General features: G+C 52.4%; 1 protein-coding gene across 2 annotated transcripts in view; it reads left to right on the top strand.

Annotated features, from left to right (window-relative positions):
- The first annotated feature begins 1,260 nt into the window (after positions 1–1,260).
- The window catches only part of SUPV3L1 (Suv3 like RNA helicase), a 36,692-nt gene continuing 15,667 nt past the window's right edge, over positions 1,261–22,285 (top strand). Inside the window, exons 1-8 of one of the 2 annotated variants that reach the window (XM_029060449.2) lie at positions 1,261–1,438; positions 12,491–12,568; positions 13,126–13,233; positions 15,419–15,533; positions 16,787–16,955; positions 17,662–17,773; positions 19,718–19,795; positions 20,323–20,414. In XM_029060449.2, the coding sequence (XP_028916282.1) occupies positions 12,535–12,568; positions 13,126–13,233; positions 15,419–15,533; positions 16,787–16,955; positions 17,662–17,773; positions 19,718–19,795; positions 20,323–20,414 (708 nt within the window). In that variant the 5' untranslated portion in view covers positions 1,261–1,438; positions 12,491–12,534. Of the gene's footprint in view, positions 1,439–10,090; positions 10,110–12,490; positions 12,569–13,125; positions 13,234–15,418; positions 15,534–16,786; positions 16,956–17,661; positions 17,774–19,717; positions 19,796–20,322; positions 20,415–22,285 lie in introns of those variants that run through there. The other variant, XM_029060448.2, reaches the window with a different exon arrangement.

Genomic DNA, 22,285 nt, shown 5'->3' with positions numbered 1-22,285 from the left:
CTGTTCCGTTGTATTTATTGAGCGCTTACTGTGTGCAGAGCACCGTACTAAGTGCTTGGGAGAGTACAATATAGAGCCCGGGCTTTGGATATATATTAAATTATGGATATGTACATATGGACATGTACAGAGAAGCAGCGTGGCTCAGTGGAAAGAGCCCGGGCTTGGGGGTCCGAGGTCACGGGTTCGAATTGTCACTTGTCAGCTGGGTGACTGTGGGCAAGTCACTTCACTTCTCTGTGCCTCGGTGACCTCATCCGTAAAATGGGGATGAAGACCGTGAGCCTCACATGGGACAACCTGATGACCCTGTATCTTCCCCCCAGCGCTTAGAACAGTGCTCTGCACAGAGTAAGCGCTTAACAAATACCAACATTATCATTGTCAGCTGTGTGGCTGTAGGCAAGTCACTTAACCTCTCTGTGCCTCGGTTACCTCATCTGTAAAATGGGGATGAAGACTGTGAGCCCCACATGGGACAACCTGATTCCCCTGGGTCTACCCCAGCGCTTAGAACAGTGCTCTGCACGTAGTAAGCGCTTAACAAATACCAACATTATTATTATGATTACCCCCTATCTCCCCCAGCGCTTAGAACAGTGCTTTGCACATAGTAAGCGCTTAACAAATACCAGTATTATTATTATTATCATTATAAATACGATTGATTGATGGAATGAATGAATGACTGAATGAGTGAATGAATGAATGAATGAATGAATGAATGAATGAATGAATGAATGAATGAATGAAAGGCCCACGCTTTCCTGAGAGGGAGCGTGAGGCAGGTCAGGGCCGCCACGTGACACCGGGCGCGTGCCGCCACCACGTGACTCGCGGGCACGTGTCCCGGCCACGTGCTTCCGGCGGGGGAGGGGGTGGCCCGAAGCGGCGTCACGTGACCTCCCCCGGCGAGGACCCCCCCCCTCCACCCCGCGCCATTCAGCCGTCCTTCACGCCGCCTGAACCCTTTCCCCTTCCTCTCCCGCGGCGGGAGCGGAGTCCCGGCGGGAGCAAGACCGCCCGACACATCGTCGTGGTTAGCTATTTTTTCCTTTCCACCGCCGCCCGTTAGGTAGCGAGAGACAGCGGGGATGTGGGGGGGTCAGGCACCTGGACGGGCAGCCCGGGAGGGGGGGTCCTCGGCGTGGTGACGTCAGAGGGCGGGCGGCTTCCCCTCCGTCCGCCATGTTGTTCCCTCGCTGGGCGCTGCTGTGGGGCCGAGGCCCGGCCCGGCCCGTGGCGGCCGCCGCCGCCATTCGGGGCCCCGCCCGCCCCGCCGTCGCGGCCTCCTCCTCCTCCTCCTTCTCCTCGGCCGCGTCGGGCGGCGGGTCGAAGGCCCCGGACACGTCCCTGTTCGTGCCGCTCAGCCTGAAGCCGCAGCCCCGCGGCGCCGACGGCGATGTCGGGGCCGAGCTCAGCCGACCCCTCGACAAAAGTGAGTTTCAAGGCCCCCCCCATCTCCTCAGGAGGACGGGGTGGGCTTAAGTGACCAGCACTGCGTTAAACGCCGGGGGGAGGTGGAAAGGTCCTGAGGGTGGCCCACGTGGGGCTCAGGCCCCATTTTGCAAGCGAGGGGATTCAATAATAATTATAATAATAATCATGGTAGGGGGTAAAGTGCTTATTATGTGCCCAGCACTGGGTTAAGCGCTGGGGGGGGAGGTGGAAGGTCATCAGGGTGGCCCCTGTGGGGCTCAGTCCCAGCCCCCATTTTGCAAGCGAGGGAACTCAGGATGATTATAATAATTATAATTATAATAATGGTAGGGTTTAAGGGCTTATTATATGCCCAGCATTGTGTCAGGCGCTGGGGAGAGGTGGAAGGTCATCAGAGTGGCCCACGTGGGGCTCAGTCGCAGACCCCATTTTGCAAGCGAGGGGACTCAATAATAATTATAATAATAATGGTAGGGGTTAAAGTGCTTATTATGTGGCCAGCACTGTGTTAAGCGCTGGGGGGAGGTGGAAGGTCATGAGGGTGGCCCACGTGGGGCTCAGGCCCCATTTTGCAAGCGAGGGGACTCAATAATAATTATAATAACAATAATAATGGTAGGGGGTAAAGTGCTTATTATGTGCCCAGCACTGTGTTAAGCGCTGGGGGGAGGTGGAAGGTCATGAGGGTGGCCCACGTGGGGCTCAGTCTCGGGCTCTATTTTGCAAGCGAGGGAACTCAGAATGATACTTGTAATAACTGTAATAATTATAATGATAATGGTAGGGGTTAAGGGTTTATTATGGGACCAGCATTGTGTTAAACGCTGGGGGGAGGTGGGAGGTCATCAGGGTGGCCCACGTGGGGCTCAGGCTCTATTTGGCAAGCGAGGGGACTCAGTAATAATTATTATAATTATAATAATGGTAGGGCTTAAGGGTTTATTATGTGCCCAGCACTGTGTTAAGCGCCGGGGGGAGGTGGAAGGTCATGAGGGTGGCCCACGTGGGGCTCGGGCTCTATTTTGCAAGCGAGGGAACTCAGAATAATACTTATAATAATTATAATAATAATGGTAAGGGTTAAGGGTTTGTTAGGGGCCCAGCACTGTGTTAAGCGCTGGGGGGAGGTGGAAGGTCTTGAGGGTGGCCCACGTGGGGCTCAGTCGCAGACCCCATTTTGCAAGCCAGGGGACTCGGTGATAATTATAATAATAATAATAATGGTAGGGGTTAAAGTGCTTATTATGTGCCCAGCACTGGGTTAAGCGTTGGAGGGAGGTGCAAGGTCATCAGGGTGGCCCACGTGGGGCTCAGTCCCAGGCCCCATTTTGTAAGTGAGGGAACTCAGAATAATTATAATAATGATGATAATGGTAGGGGTTAAGGGCTTCTTATGGGCCCAGCACTGTTCTAAGTGCTGGGGGGAGGTGGAAGGTCATGAGGGTGGCCCACGTGGGGCTCAGTCGCAGGCCCCATTTTGCAAGCCAGGGAACTCAGAATAATAACAATCATGGTAGGGGTTAAGCGCTTATTATGTGCCCAGCACCGTGGTAAGCACTGGAGGGAGGTGGAAGGTCATCAGGGTGGCCCTCGTGGGGCTCAGTCTCAGGCCCCATTTTGCAGACGAGGGACCTGAGGCCGTGAGAATAATAATGATAATTATAATACTAATAAAGGGTATAATAATAATGGCGTGCGTTGAGTGCTTACTGTGTGCCCAGCGCTGTTGTAAGCGCTGGAGGGAGATAGAAGGGCAGGTTGGCCCACCTGGGGTGCGCGGGCTTCATCCCCATTTTGCAGATGAGGCAACTGAGACCCAGAGAACGGTAATACTAACGATGATGAGGGGACCGGTTAAGTGCAGCGTGGCTCAGCGGAAAGAGCCCGGGCTTTGGAGTCAGAGGTCATGGGTTCGAATGCCGGCTCTGCCACTCGTCAGCTGGGTGACTGTGGGCAGGTCACTTCACTTCTCTGGGCCTCAGTTCCCTCATCTGGAAAATGGGGATTAAGACTGTGAGCCCTCCGTGGGACAACCTGATTCCCCTGTGTCCACCCCAGCGCTTAGCACAGTGCTCGGCACATAGTAAGCATTTAACAGATACCCACATTATTATTATTGTTAGTACGTGCCCAGCGCTGTGCTAAGCGCTGGGGGAGATAGAAGGGCAGGTTGGCCCACGTCTCGGGCCCCGTTTTGCAGGCGAGGGAACTGAGGCCCTGAGAAGAATTATAATGTAATAATGACGTTGGCATGTGTTAAGCGCTTACTATGTGCCCAGCACTGTTCTAAGCGCTGAAGGGAGATGAAAGGTCATGAGGGTGGCCCACGCAGGGCACACAGTCCCAGTCCCCATTTTGCAGGCGAGGGAACCGAGGCCTTGAGAGTAATAATAATAATAATGGTCTGGGTTAAGCGCCTACTATGTGCCCAGCGCTGTTCTAAGCGCTGGAGGGAGACAGAAGTTCATCAGATTGTCCCTCGTGGGGCTCACAGGCTTCATCCCCATTTTGCAGATGAGGAACCTGAGGCCCAGAGAATAGTAGTAATAATACTGGTAGTTGTTAAGCGCTTACTATGTGCCCAGCACTGTTCTAAGCGCTGGGGGGGATACCAGGTCATGAGGTGGTCCCACGTGGGGCTCCCAATCTTCATCCCCATGATACAGAGGAGGTAACTGAGGCCCAGGGAAGTGAAGTGGCTTGCCCAAGGCCACAGAGCTGACAAGTGGCGGAGCTGCGATTCGAACCCAGGTCCTCTGACTCCCAGCCCTATGCTCTCTCCATTAAGCCGCGAGTCTAGAGCCCGGGCCTGAGGATCAGAAGGTCATGGGTTCTAATCCCGGCTCCACCACTTGCTCTGCGAACTCGGACAAATGACTACTCCTCCGGGCCTCAGTTACTTCATCTGTAAAATGGGGATGGAGACTTTGTCCCCCATGGGAGAGGGACTGTGTCCAACCCGCTTTGCTCGTATCCACCCCGGCGCTTAGTACAGTGCCTGGCACAAAGTAAGCATTTAATAACTGAGAGTGATGGTATTTGTTAAGCACTTACTAGGGGTCAAGCACTGTTCTAAGCGCTGAGGTGGATACAAGGTGATCAGGTTGTCCCCCGTGGGGCTCCCAGTCTTCATCCCCATTTTCCAGGTGAGGCCACTGAGGCTCAGAGAAGTGAAGTGACTTGTCCGAGGTCACGCAGCCGACAAGTGGTGGAGCCGGGATTGGGACCCACGAACACCGCTGTTGTTATTATTCCCATTTCCCGCTTCTTGATCGCTTAGGGCGTGCAGAGCACTGGCCTAAGCACTTGGAAAGGACAGTTGGGCAGACGATAGCGACAACCCCTACCCCACGACGGGCCCCCGGTCGGACGTTCCCCGTCGTCATTTGCTCCTTCGGTCGTATTTAGCGAGCGGCGTGGCCTGGTGGAAATAATGAGTGTATTTAATAATAATGTTGGCATTTGTTAAGCGCTTACTATGCGCCGAGCACGTTTCTAAGCCCTGGGGGAGATACAAGGTAATCAGGTTGTCCCACGTGAGGCTCACGGTCTTCATCCCCCATTTTACAGATGAGGGACCTGAGGCACAGAAGCGAAGTGACTGGCCCACAGTCACACGGCCGACAAGTGGCAGAGCCGGGATTCGAACCCATGACCTCGGACTCCCAAGCCCGGGCGCTTTCCACTGAGCTACACTGGTATTTGTTAAGCGCTTACTATATGCCAGGCATTGTTCTACGCACTGGAGCGACCCTCGACTGGGGAGTCAGAAGGCCTGGGTCTGGGAGTCGGAGATCGTGGGTTCTAATCCTGGCCCCGCCTCTTGTCTGCTGGGTGACCTTGGGCTAGACACTTCACCTCTCTGGGCCTCAGTTCCCTCCTCTGTAAAAGGGGGGTTAAGACTGTGAGCCCCACGGGGGACAGCCTGGTTACCCCGGCGCTTAGAACAGTGCTTGGCACGTAGTAAGCCCTTAAGTAATATTATCGAGAGGTTGCTTTTGTGTAGAACACCAGACTAAACGCTGGGGAGAGCATAATAAACAGTGATAGTCCCCGCCCACAGTGAGCTAAATGTGTAGAGACTGCATGGCCTCGTGGCAAGAGCACGGGTTTGGAAGTCCGGGGTTGTGGGTTCTAATTTAGCCTCCGCCACTTGGCTGCAGTGTGACCTCGGGCGAGTCCTTTCACTTCTCCGAGCCTCAGTTACCTCATCCGTAATAGGGGGATTGAGTTTGAGCCCCAGATGGGACTGTGTCTAACCTCGTATCTACCCCGGCATTTAGAACAGCGCCTCAGCACATAGTAATAATAATGTTGGTATCTGTTAAGCGCTTACTACGTGCACAGCACTGTTCTAAGCGCTGGGGGAGATACGGGGGAGTGAGGTGGTCCCACGTGGGGCTCACAGTCTTCATCCCCATTTGACAGATGAGGCAACTGAGGCACAGAAGTGAAGTGACTTGCCCACAGCCATACGGCTGACAAGGGGCGCTTAACAAATGCAATATTATCGGGCGCTTACTGTGTGCAGAGCGATACAGTAGAGTCGATAGCCTACGGTCTAGAGGAGAACAGCTGCTGAACTCTCAGAATAATAATAATGATAATAATAACGGTATTTAAGTGCTTACTACGTGCCAGGCGTTGCAAAGGACTGGGGTAGGTACGAGGTGTAGTTGGGTTGTCCCACATTCAGTCATATTTATTGAGTGTTTACTGTGTGCGGAGCACTGTACTAAGCACTTGGGAGAGAACAATAAGCAAACCCATTCCCTGCCCACAACGGGCTTAATATAAACAGATAATTGACAGATACGCACGTAAACTCCGTGGGACTGAGAAGGGGAAGAAGAAAGGGAGCAGGAGATGAGGGAAGGGAGGGCTTAGTCGGGGAAGGCCTCCTGGAGGAGATGGGCGTTCAGTGGAAAGAGCCCGGGCTCGGGGGGTCAGAGGTCATGGGTTCGAATCCCGGCTCCGCCACTTGGCAGCTGTGTGACTGTGGGCAAGTCACTTCACTTCTCTGGGCCTCTGTTTCCTCATCTGTAAAATGGGGGTGAAGACTGTGAGCCTCACGTGGGACAACCTGATGAGCCTGTATCTCCCCCAGTGCTTAGAAGAGTGCTCTGCACATAGTAAGCGCTTGACAAATACCAACATTATTATTCTTCTCTGGGCCTCAGTTCCCTCATCTGTAAAATGGGGATTGAGACAGTGAGCCCCACGTGCGACAGGGACTGGGTCCAACCCAATCTGCTTGTGTCCTCCCCAGGGCTTAGTACAGTGTACCTGGCACATAGTTAAGCGCTTAACGAATGCCATAATTATTACTATTATTATTATTAAAAATAAGTGCTTTTATTTAAAAATAAGAACTTTATGGAGACGTGGCTGGGGGAGTGGGGAGAGACAGAAGTCGAGGAGGTCAAGCAAGGCGGCCGATGCGGTAATCAAGGTGGGATAGGATAAGCGCTTGGATCAACGCGGTAGCAGTTTGGATGGAGAGGAACGGGCGGATTTTCGCCATGCCGTAAAGGCGGGACCGACGGGATTCAGCGATGGACCGAATCCGTGGGTTGAATGAGAGGGAGGAATCCAGGGCAATGGTTCTGGGCTTGTGAGAGAGGAAGGATGGTGGTGCCGTCTACAGTGATGGGGAAATGAGCTGGGGGGACAGGGTTTGGCGGGAAGATGAGGAGCTCCGTTTTGGACGTGTAAAGGTTGAGGTGACCCGAGGACATCCAAGTAGAGATGTTTTGAAGGCAAGTGGAGATGTGAGACTGCAGAGGAGGAGAGATCAGGGCCGGAGGTGCGGATTTGGGTTCCATCCGCATGGAGGTGGAAGTTGAAGCCGTGGGGGGGATGAGTTCTTCAGGAGCATTCTGGCCAAAAAAGAGAAAAATCTACGGTGGTTGCCCGTCAACCTCCGTGTGAAGCCAAAGCTCCTCACTCTGGGCTTCAAGGCTCTCCATCGCTTTGCCCCCTCCTCCCTCACCTCCCTTCTGTCTTTCCACCGCCCACCCCGCACGCTCCGCTCCTCCGCCGCCCACCTCCTCGCCGTCCCCCGGTCTCGCCTATCCCGCCGTCGACCCCCGGGCCACGTCCTCCGGCGGTCCCGGAGCGCCCTCCTCACCTCTGCCAAACTAACTCTCTTCAAAGCCCTACTGAGAGCTCACCTCCCCCAGGAGGCCTTCCCACACTGAGCTTCCCCTTTTCCCTCTGCTCCCTCCTCTGCCTCTCTACCCCCCCCCTTTCACCTCTCCTCACCTAAGCCCTCTTTTCTCCCCTTTCTCTCTGCTCCTCCACCTCTCCCCCTCCCCTCAGCGCTGCGCTCGTGGTTCATTTGTATATAATTACCCTATTTATTTTGTTAATGAGATGTACATCACCTTGATTCTCTCTCTTGCTATTGTTTTAATGAGACGTACATCCCCTCGATTCTATTTACTGCCATTGTTTTCGTCTGTCTCCCCCGATTAGACTGTAAGCCCGTCAGTGGGCAGGGACTGTTGCCAATTTGTCCATTCCAAGCGCTTAGTACGGTGCTCTGCACATAGTAAGCGCTCAATAAATACGATTGAATGGAGACCAGAAGGGGACCCAGAACTGAACCTCGAGGGACGCCCGCAGTTAGGGGGGGTGAGAAGCAGAGGAGGAGCCCGCGAAGGAGATGAAGTCACCCCTAAGGGGAAGGTGCCTCGGCTACTTCAGAGAAATGAAGTGACTTGCCCAGGGTCACACAGCCGACAAGTGGCGAAGCTGGAAGTGGAACCCAGGTCCTTCTGACTCCCAGGCCTTTACTCTCTCCACGAGCCACGCTGCTGCTTCTCGTTCCCATCCCCCTCTCCCACTTCTTCTCTTCCCGCTCAGCGCCCGAGACCTCCTCCCACCCTCGTCCCTCCACGCCCAGCACCGCGCTGGTCTCTCCGGAACCCGCATCCTCTCACCCTCAACATGTTCTTCGTCCGTTCACTCCCCCTTGCCCTCATTCAGACTCGGTGCTCACCTGATGATGCTGGCTGGACTCCTCCGATGGTAATAACGTGGGTATTTGTTAAGCGCTTACTATGTGCAGAGCACCGTTCTAAGCTCCGGGGGAATCAGGTTGTCCCACGTGGGGCTCGCAGGTTTCATCCCCATTTTACAGATGGTAGGTACGGAGGGCTCACTGTGTGCAGAGCACCGAGCGAAGCCCTCGGGAGAGTGCGGTTCAGTAGTGGGTCGGCCACAACCCCGAAGCTAGTGGAGACGGACACTAAAATAAATCACAGACGGAAATAAGCAGAGGGTAAGGATTTATCTATTTTGATGGTACTGGCGCCTGACGACTCGTTTGGTTTTTCTGCCTGTCCCTCCCCCGTTCAGACTGTGAGCCGGTTACTGGGCAGGGATCGTCTCTATCTGTTGCCGAAGTGTACAGTCCAAGCGCTCAGTACAGTGTCCTTCACAAAGTAAACGCTCAACAAGTACGACTGAATGAATTTGCGGGGAAGGGGTAACAGAATGCTTAAGGGATACAGACCCAAGTGCGTAGGAGATGCAGAAAGGAGCGCGGTGGGGAAATGAGGTTAATTGGGGAAGCTGGGTTTTTTAAGAAAAAGGTACCTGTGAAGCGCTTCCTCGGTACTAAGCGCTGGGGTAGAAACAAGCGGATCAGGTCCCTGTCCTACCTGGGGCTCCGCACGTAGTAACCGTTCAATAAATAGCACTGACTGAGATGGAGGCAGAAGGGGGAAGCTGTCGGCGGAGACCCTTTGTATTTCCAGCGATAGTAATTGAACTTGGGCCTGCTGTGGGGCTCTTTTCCAAAGGAGGCCTCATCCAATTCCTCATTAATTTTAATGAGTTGGACTGTGGTGTCCCAGCCCCAAATCCAGGGCATTCCGATTCGGCCAGGAAACGGGGGGGCAGGGAATACGTCTGTCACATCGTCGTGTCCTACTCTGCTCCGCACGCGGTAAGCCTTCAGTAAATGCCACTGATTGATTAATGCTCCGTCCAATATTTTATCGCAGCTCCAAGGACCTTCATTTTTGCGGGATTTGGTCTTTGTTTCTGAGGCTAGTCTTTGCCCTTGATGTCTTTCTTCCCTCTTCTCAAAAGACTTTACTTAAAGTCACCTCCAAACCCCCACCCCAAGCCGGTTGGTTTACACAGGGGATACTGTCCACCTTCCGAAGAAATTTAAGCGAACAAAGTCGGGCAGGTCCGATTCGCTCGAACCCGAGGCGATGTGGCACCTTTGGAGTGACTTCAACGGCAAATCATTTCAATCAGCGGTATTAACGGAGCAGCCATTCCACGCAGGGAGCGGTGATTAAGTCAAAGTTTGGGCTCTGCGTCGTCTTTTTAGAGTGAGGGTCATCGTGCACGGTCGGAATCGTTGTCCCCGTGCCAGCCATCCCCCGGGCTTTCCGTTAGTCCTTCGCTTTCTGTGTATCAGCCAAGGCGGTCAACGTGCCCCATCCCTGCCGGCACCACGAGACTCGAAACAACAAAGAAACAAAAGCAGCGAGGGCTGGGAAAGGCTCGGCGGCGGGGAATTCACACGAGACGCTGGCCAGTTCCCAACTCCTTTATTCTCTTGATGAATTGAAGATGGAAGCCCAGTTAGATTAAAGAGTGAAAGGAAGGAATTCTCCTGGAGGTTGCTGTGCCGTGCCTTATTTTAGGTACAACCGGTTCGTTTTTCCTTTTCTCCCGGGTAATCTTCTCGTTAATTTTGCGGGCTTCTCGGACGGGAGGGAGAATAGCCTCTTTTACGGACCGGGAAACCGAACCCCATCGAGAGAGGCTCTGGATCGTCAATTATGATTACTGTATCGATATGGACGTAACCGCGTGTCACACAGTGTTCTCAGCGAGGCTCAGTGGAAAGAGCCCGGACTTGGGAGTCAGAGGTCATGGGTTCGAATCCAGGATCTGCCACTTGGCAGCTGTGTGACTGTGGGCGAGTCACTTCACTTCTCTGGGCCTCAGTGACCTCATCTGTAAAATGGGGATTAAGACTGTGAGCCTCTCGTGGGACAACCTGATGACCCTGTATCTACTCCAGCGCTTAGAACAGTGCCCTGCACATAGGAAGGGCTTAACAAATACCAGCGTTATTACTAGCATTTACCGAGAGCTTACTCTGTTGCAGAGCACTGTATTAAACGCTCGGTAGAGTCCAGTAAAGTAGGGTGTGTGGACACGACTCCTGCCCTCAGGGGGAGTGCAGTCTGGGTGTGATGGGTCCTCTTTTTAGGCCTGCGTTTACCTTCTTCCCTGCTGTTCCCTCAGCTTGTCTGGAGCTCACCTTCTAACTGGACTTCACCCCGGCCTCTCCCGCCCCGCCCCGACCCCTGGCTCCTGTTGCCGCTTTGGCTCGGAACCCCTTACCTCACACAGCCACCAGACCAGCCTAGTGGAGAGAGTGCGGGTCGGGGGAAATCAGAAGACCTGGGTTCTAATCCTGGCTCCTTCACTTGTCCTCTGTGTGACCTTCATTTCCCTGGTCCTCACTTACCTCCTCTAAAAATGGGATTACAGGTGGAATGTGGATCGTGTGTCCAACCTGATTTTCTTGCATCCATCTTGGCATTTAGTACGGTGCCTGGTCCGTAGTAAGCGCTTAACCGACACCGTGAAAACAGAACACTACAACTTTCTTCACTCTGTAACCTCTCTCTCTTACAGGAAGCCTTCCCTAAGTGAATTCACAGCATCCTGGTTGTGTCAGCCCAGAAGCCACCCTTAGCACTTAGGTACTCTCATCCTTAGGGTCGTCAATAACTACTACTACTATTTATGTACATACAGATTTTTTCGTCTCTCAAGATATTCCAACTTTTTCGTGTTACTTCCTCCTGATGCGATTGTATAACTTTCTTATGTCTCCTCATTCCTACCTCCTGCTTCCTCTTTGAAAATAAGTTTTGTCCCTCCCCTATTAGACTGTAAACTCCTTGAGGGCAGGGAACACAATTCTGCTTTGGTTGTACTTTGTCTAGTGAGGGCATAATGTTATGCACTCAGTAGGTGGTCAATAAAGATCGAAAGTCGGCTTGGGGAGGTGTTTTGTTCCAGGTCTGTAATATAGAAGCCCAATAACTTTACCCTCTTTCTTTTGGAAAGTGCTTAGTATATGTCGAGCACTGTTCTGTGTACTGGGTAGATACAAATTAGGCTGGGTACAGTCCGCATCCCACATGGTGCTCACAGCGTGAAGTAGGAGGGAGGACGGGTATTGAATCCCCATTTTGCATTGAGAAAACTTTGCTCGAGGTCACCCAGCGGGTAAGTGATGGATCTGGGATTAGAACCCAGGTCCTCTGACTCCCTTGGCCCCTGCTCTCTCCACTGGGGCACGGGGCTTCTCGGATTTAGCCATATCTGTGTTTTTAGCGTCTAGGCGACCCAAGACGTGGTGGGCCGGGCAGCAGTGGTGTGTTTGGGTACTGTTGGGTGGACAGGTGCTGCTCTCCTTCGATTGAGAGTCCGATCTTGCAAATACCAGAGTGACCAAAATATACCGTCTTCCATCAATCAGTGGTATTTATTGAGAGCCGTCTATGTGCAGAGGATCATACTAAGTGCTTGGGGAAGTCAGAACGACAGAGTTGGTAGGTGTGATCCCTGCCCACAAGAAACTTACAATCTGTATGCTTCCATAATAATAATAATTATGGTATTTAAGCACTTACTGTGTGTTTAACCCTGGATTGGACACAGTCCCTGCCCCTCACAGTTTTAATATCCATTTGACAAGATGAGGTATATGAGGCCCAGAGAAGTGAAGTGAGTTGCCCAAGATCACACAGCAGACAACTGCCAGACTATTAAAGCAAGCTGGGAAACATGTATCAAATAGATTCTTTGGTCTCTCCCAGCTACCGTCCTAGAGATACTTCAGAAATCTCAATCCGTGTGAAAGATTCACGAACTGATATCCTTCGAAAAGGCTGCTCTCAGTTAAATGGGTTTGGTTTCCTCTCGGTCGAATTTATAAGGGTCAAGGCAAGTGTGGCGTTACGGGCTGAAATAACATGTCATCTCTCTGTATTTCTTGCAGGTGAAGTGTTAAAGGTCTTAAACAAGTTCTACAAGAGGAAAGAAATGCAGAGACTGGGTGCCGATAACGGTTTGGACGGTAAGGGTGAAACTCAGTTTGGTTTTTCAGGGCAGGGATTTGAGTGAGTCACGTTCCACCTTGAGGAAGGGAGGGAAGGACCGAGGATGGCCTTGGGATCCGGACACTCGACAAGATCCCGGATGAGACATCGGGAATGTTTACGTAGCCTTTCGGATATTCGTCGGCTTCCAAAAAAGTTCTGTCTGCGTGGATATTAGCACCAAACATGTTGCGTCTGTGCCTGTAATGTGCAAGTCAACCTGTTTTTCACATGGTGGCACATTCTAAAATGGTACGTAACAGATCTAGAACCTTTAGGAGCGACCGTGAATCGGGCCACTTTAATTGCTTAAATTGAAAACGGATTTAGAAGCCGCACAGCTGGTCCCGTTTAGAAGCGAAAGAAGATTGAGTCTGGTTTGATTGTGTTCCTAACGATCCTAAATGTAATTTAAGAATTTTGGGGGGGACAGTAAGCACTGTAAAGAATGCTTTAGGCATTAAGAAGTGATTCACGGTGAAATCTTCAAGGCATCAGAGGGTATGATGGAATCTTTTCTGTGTGTATTTCACAGCCCGACTCTTCTACCAAGCTTTCATAAGCTTTAGAAAACACATTATGGAATCTGAGTCCCTGAATGTGGATGTCCATATCATTCTGAATGATATATGCTGCAATGCAGGCAAGTCTGTAGAAATGTTGTGCTTCTTCTTCTCCTTTAAAGCAGTGTTTTGTCCGGGCTTTGGGGTTCAGTTGTGACTAAGCATTCTTTAAATTTTGCTTTAAAGCCTTCAGTCGCCTCGCCCCCTTCCTACTATACCTCGCTGCTCCGCTGCTACAACCCAGCCTACGCATTTTGCTCCTCTCATGCCAACCTACTCACTGTACCTCCATCTCGTCCGTCTCGCCGCCGACCTTTCGCCCCCGACCTGCCTCTAACCGGGAACTCCCTCCCTCCCTCATATCCGCCAGACGATGACACTCTCCCCCTTCAAAGCCTTCCCGAAGGCACATCTCCTCCAAGAGGCCTTCCCTGACTAAGCCTCCCCCCCCCCCCTTCTGCGTCGCCCTGACTCGCTCCCTTTGCTCTTCTCCCCCCCTCCCTGCCCCACGGCACTTATGTCCATCTCTGTAATTTTATTTTTTTATATTAATGTCCATCTCCTCTAGACTAAACTCATTTGTGAGCAAGGAAAGTCTGTTATTGTACTCTCCCAAGCGCTTAGTACGGTGCTCTGCACAGAGTTAAGGACTCAATAAATAAGATCGACTAACTTGTTTCGGAGGAGGAGCAAGGAGGTGGCTTCCACTAATAGCGGGTACCTCTTTGGAAGCTCCGAGTCAGGCATTTCATTCATCAGTTATATTTATTGAGCGTTTACTGTGTCAGAGCACTGTAGTAAGTGCTCTGCCACGCCCCAGCAGGAAAACAGGGCTTGAAAATAGATTCTCCGTAGCCGGGCCGGGCAACTTCACATTTAGCTGTCGCTGAGGTGGATCAGCCCATGGTGACTTTAGAGCTATTTCTCCCCTAGCCTTTTTTGACCCCTTCACCACAGCTCCGTGTTTAATGTCTGTCTTCCCATCCGGACCGTAGGCTTGTGAGCAGGGAACGCATCTACCAACTCTGTTGTGTCGTACTCTCCCTGGCACTTAGTACGGTGTTCTGCACACAGTAAGCGCTCAATAAGTACCACTGATTAATTGAGCCACCCTCCTCCCACCCCCGCTAAAAGCAAAAAACAAAGGCGAAACCCAGTCAGCGTTTCATCCCCCAGGTCTCTAACTTCTTGTGAAGGAATTGGATTCGAGACTTCAGCCTCTCCTTGCCCAAATTGCAGTGTGGATCGGTCGTTCTGGGCGTCGGCTTTTTGTCCCTGCACCACATTCCTGATAACTTGGCCCCTGGCTTGACTCCTGAGCCTCCACAGTCCACTGACAGGCAATTGGAGAAGCCGCACGGCCGAGTGAAAGAGCCAGGGCCTGGGAGTCAGAGGACCTGGTTTCTAATCCCGACCCCGCCGAACGTCTGCTGTGTGACCTTGCGCAAGTCACTCCACCTCTCTGTGCCTCACTTCCTCAGCTGGGCATTAAATATCTATTCTTCCTGGCTCTGCCACTTGTCAGCTGGGTGACTGTGGGCTAGTCATTTCACCGTGCCTCAGTTCCCTCATCTGTAAAATGGGGATTAAGACTGTGAGCCTCACGTGGGACAACCTGATTACCCTGTATCTACCCCACCGCTTAGAACAGTGCTCTGCACATAGTAAGCACTTAAATACCTCCATTATTATTATTGTTACTTAATGAGCCCCTTGTGGGACAGGCACTGTGTCCGTCCTAATTAATTTATATGTGCCCCATCCTTAGCATGGCATTTGAAACCTAGTAAGTGTGTAACAGATACTATTTAAAAAAAAAAGTTTTTCAGCTGCTTCTGTAAGTGTGCAGGTTTGGCCAACTCCAACGTCAGTGGAGCAGGAGCTGTTGCCTGCAGATGATCTGCTCTCTCCAGGGTAGTAGAGAGGAAGCTAAAAAGATTTTATTCAAGTCCGTAACCGGAGCGCTAGACTTGATTGCAGATGTGGTGCGACGAGCCTATTTTGCCCTCACTGGGGGAGTCAGAATCCCACCGACTCTGGCCTGTGTATCGTTTGGTCAGTGGTATTTATTGGGCACTTGCTGGGTGCCTGTGTATCATTCGGTCAGTGGTATTTATTGGGCACTTGCTGGGTGCCGGGCTCTCTGGCTACGGGCCGGGCGCCTCAGCCTCTGTCAGGTGCTTCGGGAAGAAGAGTCTGTCGGAAGTGCCCTCCAAGGCACCGTGAACTAGAGAAACTTGGGCCAGCTCTGTCTTGCCTCTCCAGGTCACGTGGACGATCTCTTTCCATTCTTCATGAGGCACGCCAAGCAGATATTTCCCATGTTGGACTGTATGGACGACCTCCGCAAAATCAGCGATTTACGACTGCCCCCCAACTGGTAAGCTCCTTCACGTGTCGACTGGGGTTACGTGTCTCGGTCTCGTCCGACTCTGTTTTGCGTGAGACTCAGGCATCCCCAAGTGCCTTCTTTTTGGCTTTTGCGTGGTGCCCGTATCACGCCGTCCGCCGGGGCGAGGTCAGCTGGAGTACGGTCGTCTGGCTGTGCGTAACGTTTCCTAGAGAGCGAGTCTGGCAGGCGTTTAAGGATGCTTGTGGTCCAGAGAGTGAAGCAGAGGGCTCAGAGGTTCTCGATTGGCTTCTGATATAAGACTTTGTGTGTCCTTGGGTGAGTCATTTAAAATCTGTGTCCCACTCCTGCCGTAAATGCAGTAGCGCTTTTGTCTCCCAGCCCTACGGAAGAATAAAGAAGTAATCTTAATGGAGATACGGATCGATTCCATTCATTCGATCGTGTTAATTGAGCGCTAACTGTGTACAAAGCACTGTACTGAGCGCTTGGGAGAGTATTATTCTTCTTATTATTACAGTGCAACAAGAAACAGACACATTTCTTGCCCCAAGCGAATTTAATAGACACTATCCCAGGAGCTGGTAATAATCAGTCACTCACTCGTATTTATTGAGCACTTACCGGGTGCCGAGCCCTGTACTAAGCACTTGTGGGAATCCAGTATAACAGACACATTCCCTGCCCACAGTGAGCTTGCAGTCTAGAGGAGGAGACAGACCTTAATAGAAATAAATAAAATTGCAGATGCGTACATACGTGTGGTGATGCTGGAATGGGAGACGAATAAAGGGAGCGGGTCAGGGTGACGCATAAAGGAGTGGAAGAATGAGAAACAGCTGACGAAGGTCAGGCTCGGAGGTCAGAAGGACCCGGGTTCTAATTCCGGCTCGGCCACTTATCCCCGCCGGGCGATCCTCGGGCAAGCCGTCCAACTTCTCAGCACCTCAGTTCTCTCATCTCTAATTTGGGGGTTAAGACTGTGAGCCTCATTGGGACCTAGTCTGTGTGTGTCCATCCTGATTAGCTCGTATCTACCCAAGCGCTTAGTACAGTGCCTTGCACGTAGTAAGCGCGTAAACGCCATAAAAGAATTGGGCGTTCTCAATAGGAGACAATCTCATTTTGGTTAAGATGTTTCTCTTTTTGGTGGTTTTCCTAAAGAAGCTAAAAAGAGGGTGTAAAGACTTTCACGGGTGATAGTTTATTCCGGTCGATAACCAGACGGCTAGACCCAATTGCAGAAGTAAGCGTGACGGGACTATTTTATTCTCCCTTTCCAGGTATCCCGAAGCCAGAGCTATTCAGCGGAAGATCATTTTTCATTCCGGTCCGACCAACAGTGGAAAAACGTACCATGCTATTCAGAGATATTTAACGGCAAAATCGGGAGTATACTGTGGTCCTTTGAAACTGCTGGCTCATGAAATCTTCGAGAAGAGTAATAACGCTGTCAGTGTGTTTCCGGATATCGATGTGTTTCTGTCTTTAGCCTGGCGGTGGGCTGGTCCTTGTTGGTATTAAGCGGGTTTGTTTTTTAATTCGGCCCGGCAGCTCTCAACGCGAGCTAGCCACCGAGCTAGCCCTCGTTTAGCGAAGTACCAGACAAGGAGGGGTAGTCTAAAGCATGTCCACGTTCGGGTTGATCGCTGCCAAGCAGTAATGAGTGAAAAGCGACCGAACGACTGAATCGCAGCCACGTCAGATATAGAAAATCGGTGGCCGAGACCGATGGGCGGCCACCCCGCACCAGGACGTGTAATGGGCGTTGGCCTTAATCCTCCAAAGATCTCTTCTACGTAGAACTAGACAGTTGTGTAGTTCTTCACACTGTTGATGGTTGTTAGCCTAATCTTATTGCTGTTCCGAATGGTCTCTATGTTCAAGTAGGCCTTTGAGAAGGATTTAGCTCTATGGCCCCATTTACCTTTAATTTGCTTTTTATTATTATTATTTTAACTGGCCCAGATGACCATATCTGGGAAAGCTTTTGCTTTGGGGATTTGTTTGCTCTGACGGCGCTGAACAGAATCCCCAGGTTCACATCCTAATCCCTTAACTGAACTCGCCTTGTCCCTTTCCCATCCCGGGTTACCATGCCTTTTCCTTGCGGTTTTCGAGGAACCGGCTGATCCTCTGTTTGTTTCCGGGACCGTAGGGCATTCCTTGCGATCTAATAACGGGGGAGGAACGCGTGGCTGTAGATCCGGAAGGAAGGCAAGCCACCCACGTCGCCTGCACCGTGGAGATGTGCAGTGTTACCACGCCCTGTAAGTCCAAATGGCCTTGATTCTGCCAGGTTCTGGTAGTGTTTGCTTTCTCTAATAATAATAATAATGAGGACAGTGTTTATTAAGCGCTTACCATGTACCACGCTATTCTCAGCGCTGGGGTGGTTACAAGCGAATAGGGTTGGACCCGCATAAGGCTCACGGTCTTAATCCCCATTTTACAGATGAGGTAACTGAGGCCCAGAGAAGTGAAGTGGCTTTAGTTTGCTTTCAGAGCTGGCTGTAGGCCTTCAACCTCGGAAATCACCATTGCCGTCAAAAACGAGAATATTTTCGGTGGGGGACGTCACCGACTGGGCTTGAAGGGAAGGAGCGGAGTAAGCTTTATGATCCAGAAGCAGCCTGGTCTAGTGGATAGAGCCTGGGCGTCAGGAGGACCTGGGTTCTAATCCCAGCTCCGCCACTCGTCTGCTGTGTGACCTTGGGCAAGTCACTTCTCTGCGCCTCAGTTGCCTCCTCTATAAAATGGGGATGGAGGCCGTGAGCCCTATGTGGAACGGGGACGGTGTCCAACCTGATACACTTTGTATCTGCCCAGAGCTTAGAACAGTGCCTGGCACATAGTAGGCGCTTAAATGGCATTTAAAAAAATGTAGCGGGGAGGAAAGATCCGAGAGGTAGCTCGCCCCCGGGGGCAAGCGGCTCCTGTCCCAGTGCGTGGTGGACTAGGTGGCCCGATCGGGAGGGAGAAGGGCGTCGAGGATGGCACTCTTTGGGCGGCTCTCTCCTGGAGGTGGAAGTCCTGACCGAAGCCCTCGCCTGATGCGTGGTCCCCGATGCCACGTCCCTGACCCGTGGGCGCGGTGTCTCTTCAGAGTCTGCCGAGGGCCCGGGTCCCCGCAGATCGGCCCCCGGCGAGGAGGGCGTCCCGTGCCTCCCCCGTGGCGTCGGGTCCGGGGCCCTGGAACCTCAGGGCCTGCGAAAACGAGCTCGCCCCGGTCCTATTCGCTGGCAAGCGGCCCCAGAAGAACTGGAAACTGAAATGCGATCGCTAGATTTCGAAGGGAAGCAGCGTGGCCCAGTGGCGAGAGCCTTGAGTCAGAGGACGTGGGTTCTAATCCGGGCTCTGCCACTGGCCTGCCGGGTGACCTTGGGCAGGCCACTTAACTTCTCTGGGCCTCAGTTACCTCATCTGAAAAATGGGGATTAAGACCGTGATTCCCCCCACGTGGGGCAACCTGATTTGCCTGTATCTTCTCCAGTGCTTAGAGCAGTGCGTGGCACAGAGTAAGCCCTTAAATACCGTAACTTATTAAGTTAATGTTGATAGTGATTAATGATTAGTAATGTTGGTATTTGTTAAGCGCTTACTATGTGCAGAGCACTGTTGTAAGCGCTGGGGTAGACACAAGGGAATCAGGTTGTCCCACGTGGGGCTCACAGTCTTCATCCCCATTTTAGAGATGAGGTCGCTGAGGCACAGAGAAGTGAAGTGACTTGCCCACAGTCACACAGCTGACGAGTGTTGGCAAAGAGCACTCCAAAGCCCGTGCTCTTTGCATAGGCTGCGATCCCATCGTTGGGCAGGGACTGTCTCTATCTGTTGCCGAATTGTACATTCCAAGCGCTTAGTACAGTGCTCTGCACATTGTAAGCGCTCGATAAATACTATTGAATTAATCCCAGCCTGCTGTTTGACCTGGGGCAAGTCACTTCACTCCTCAGTTCCCTCAACAGTATAGTGGGGATTCAGTGCCCACTCTCCCTTCTAATGTGATCCCTGTGTTCTGTCTACCCGAGCGCCCGGTACGGTGCTCAGCACATAATAAGCGCTTAACAGGTATTGCAGTTGTCGTTATCCTACTCACCTTCTAGAGATTGGGCTGTGCCTTTTGAAGATTGAAGTCCCGTGTGGCATTCCCCGTAGTCAGAACCGCTCTCTTTGCTCAGCACTGACTGCAACTTATTTTTGTTCGTTTCAAGATGAAGTGGCCGTGATCGATGAAATCCAGATGATCAGAGATCTGTCGAGAGGGTGGGCTTGGACCAGAGCCCTTCTAGGTTGGTATTTTTCGGGGTTAAAATTGGTCTCGGGAGTTAACGGCCTCTGCTCCGAGAAGCTTAATCGAGCAGTGGCGTTTAATGAGAGGTTGGGAGGGTACAACGGCACAGCAGAGTCAGCGGATACGTTCCCTCCCTACGAGGAAACAGGAAAGCCGCCAGTGACCCTTTCTAGAGACTCCTTCTGGAAACCGAAATTTAAAAAGCGTGAGAATCGGGAATTGGGTGACTTCATTTGGCTCGGGTTGCGTCAGAGCGTCTTACGAGTCGGGTGGGCTTCGAGGAGGAAGCGACGGAAAAGAGACACTTTTGTACCTCGTAGCTTGGTGGAGGGATAACTACAGCGGTGAGCCGGGTGACCGAATCGGCCTGAAAGGAGTCATTTGGGTACAGTGCTCAGTTTGGGATTCCCAAGTAAAGTTAGATAAACAGTTGCTTTTCGCGTAACCCTTTAAGGACGCTGGAGTGTTCACTTTTTAGCTTGGCGCCCTAACGGTTTGCGCTCTATTGCACTGTCTCCTTCCCAGGGCTCTGTGCAGAAGAAATTCACGTGTGTGGAGAAGCCGCCGCTATTAACTTGGTGACGGAGCTCATGTACACTACAGGGGAGGAAGTGGAGGTACTAGACCGCGTTCGTTCTCAGGGCTTCCCCCAGCGCGCGGCGTCCTTCGTTCCTCCCACGCTCGGCTCCCGGTCGAACTTGACTCCCCTGCCTCCGCTGATCCCTCGCTCGCGCTGTTCCCCGGAGCTGGAGCTTCCTCCTCCTCAAAATCTGACCGGCCCCCCCCCCTTTCCCCCATTTTCAGTACCAGGGGCCACTCACTCCCTCCTCCTCGAAATGCAACCAGGCCTCCGTTTGCTGGCCCCAAAACTCTCCCAGTTCTCCACCTGCTCCTTCTCAGTGCTGTTCACTGGCTCCTGTTCTGCCTCTCATTCTCTCTTTCTCTTTCGGGGGCGGCGTGAGGTGTTTAGGTGCCAGGCACTGGGGCAGGTACGGGCCGATCGGGCTGGACATCATCCGTGCCCCACATGGGGCACGTAGTCTTGATCTCCTGTTTTACAGGCGTGGTAGATGAGACTCGGGGAAATTAAGTGACTTGCCCAAGGTCACGCCGCACGCAACGGGAGGAGCCGGGATCGGAACCCGGGTCCTTCTAACTCCCGGGCCTGTGTTTTACCCACTAGGCCGCGCCGCTTCCTCTCTGACCGTGGGCCTGGCTCCAGCCTCTGATCCACTTCCCCTCCTCCCCTCACTCTATTTTCTCTTTCCCCTCAGTCCGCGTGTAGCTCTCCCATATCGGTCGAGAACACCCCCGCCATATCCCCTGCCTCAGGGGCCCGTAACCTCGGCCTCAACGCCGCGCTGCGTTTTTACTCTCGGATTCGGGCTCCTGCCAGATCTTGCCAGTCCTCCCTACGCAACGTCTCCCGGGTCTGTTCCTCTCCATCGGGAACGAGCTCTGGTCGTATCGCGGCTAGACTGTCGGATCAGCGTCCTCTCCCGACCCCCGTTCTCCTGCTCCTAAGCGTCCTGCCTCACGGGATCATCCTCTCGAAGCGTCTCTCGGCCCGTATCTCTGATCCCTCGAAACCCTGGCTTCCGACGCCCCTCTGCGTCACACGAGAGCGCCTTACCATCGGCTTCGAGCCTCTCCGTCGATTGGTTCCACCGTATCCACCGAGAGACCCTACTTGATGATTCGTTAATAATACAGAATCACCGTATCCACCGAGAGACCCTACTTGATGATTCGTTAATAGTACGGAATCGTTGGCAGAATGCTCCTGGAAGTAACGTTTATTTTTAGGGAGAGAGTCACGCAGCATACGTAGACTAGACCAGTCAGGCCAATTGGATGGTTAAGCTTGTCTTTTTCCTGATACTTGTGGAGTCGCCTTGTCTTTCTATATGGTGGATTTGTGAAAAGAACCGTTCATTCCATTGAATTTATTGAGCACTTACTGTGTGCAGAGCACTGTACTAAACGCTTGGAAAGTGCAGTTTGGCAACGGAGACAATCCTTGCCCAACGATGGGCTCGAAGTTAGAAGTGGGGAGATGGCGAAAGGAGTAAACAGGCATCAATAGCATCAATATAAATAAATAGAATTATAGACATATACACATCATTAATAAAATAAATAGACTAATAAATACCTATGTACACAAGTGCTGCGGGGCGGGGAGGAGGAGCAGGGGGAAAGGGAGGGCTCAGTCCGGGAAGGCGTCCTGGAGGAGGTGAGCTCTCAGTAGGGCTTTGAAGGGGGCAAGAGAGTTTGGCGGAGGTGAGGAGGGAGGGCCTTCCGGGACAGCGGGAGGACGCGGGCCGGGGGTCGACGGCGGGCTGGGCGAGAACGGGGGACGGTGAGGAGGTGGGCGGCGGAGGAGCGGAGCCTGCGGGGTGGGCGGTGGAAAGAGAGAAGGGAGGAGAGGTAGGAGGGGGCGAGGTGACGGAGAGCTTCGAAGCCAAGAGTGGGGAGTTGTTGGGGT

Source organism: Ornithorhynchus anatinus, chromosome 3 (assembly GCF_004115215.2).
Source record: "Ornithorhynchus anatinus isolate Pmale09 chromosome 3, mOrnAna1.pri.v4, whole genome shotgun sequence".
In the NCBI taxonomy this organism is placed as follows: Eukaryota; Metazoa; Chordata; class Mammalia; order Monotremata; family Ornithorhynchidae; genus Ornithorhynchus; species Ornithorhynchus anatinus.
Note: the sequence above shows the minus strand (reverse complement) of the source record. Positions and strands in the feature narration are given on the sequence as shown.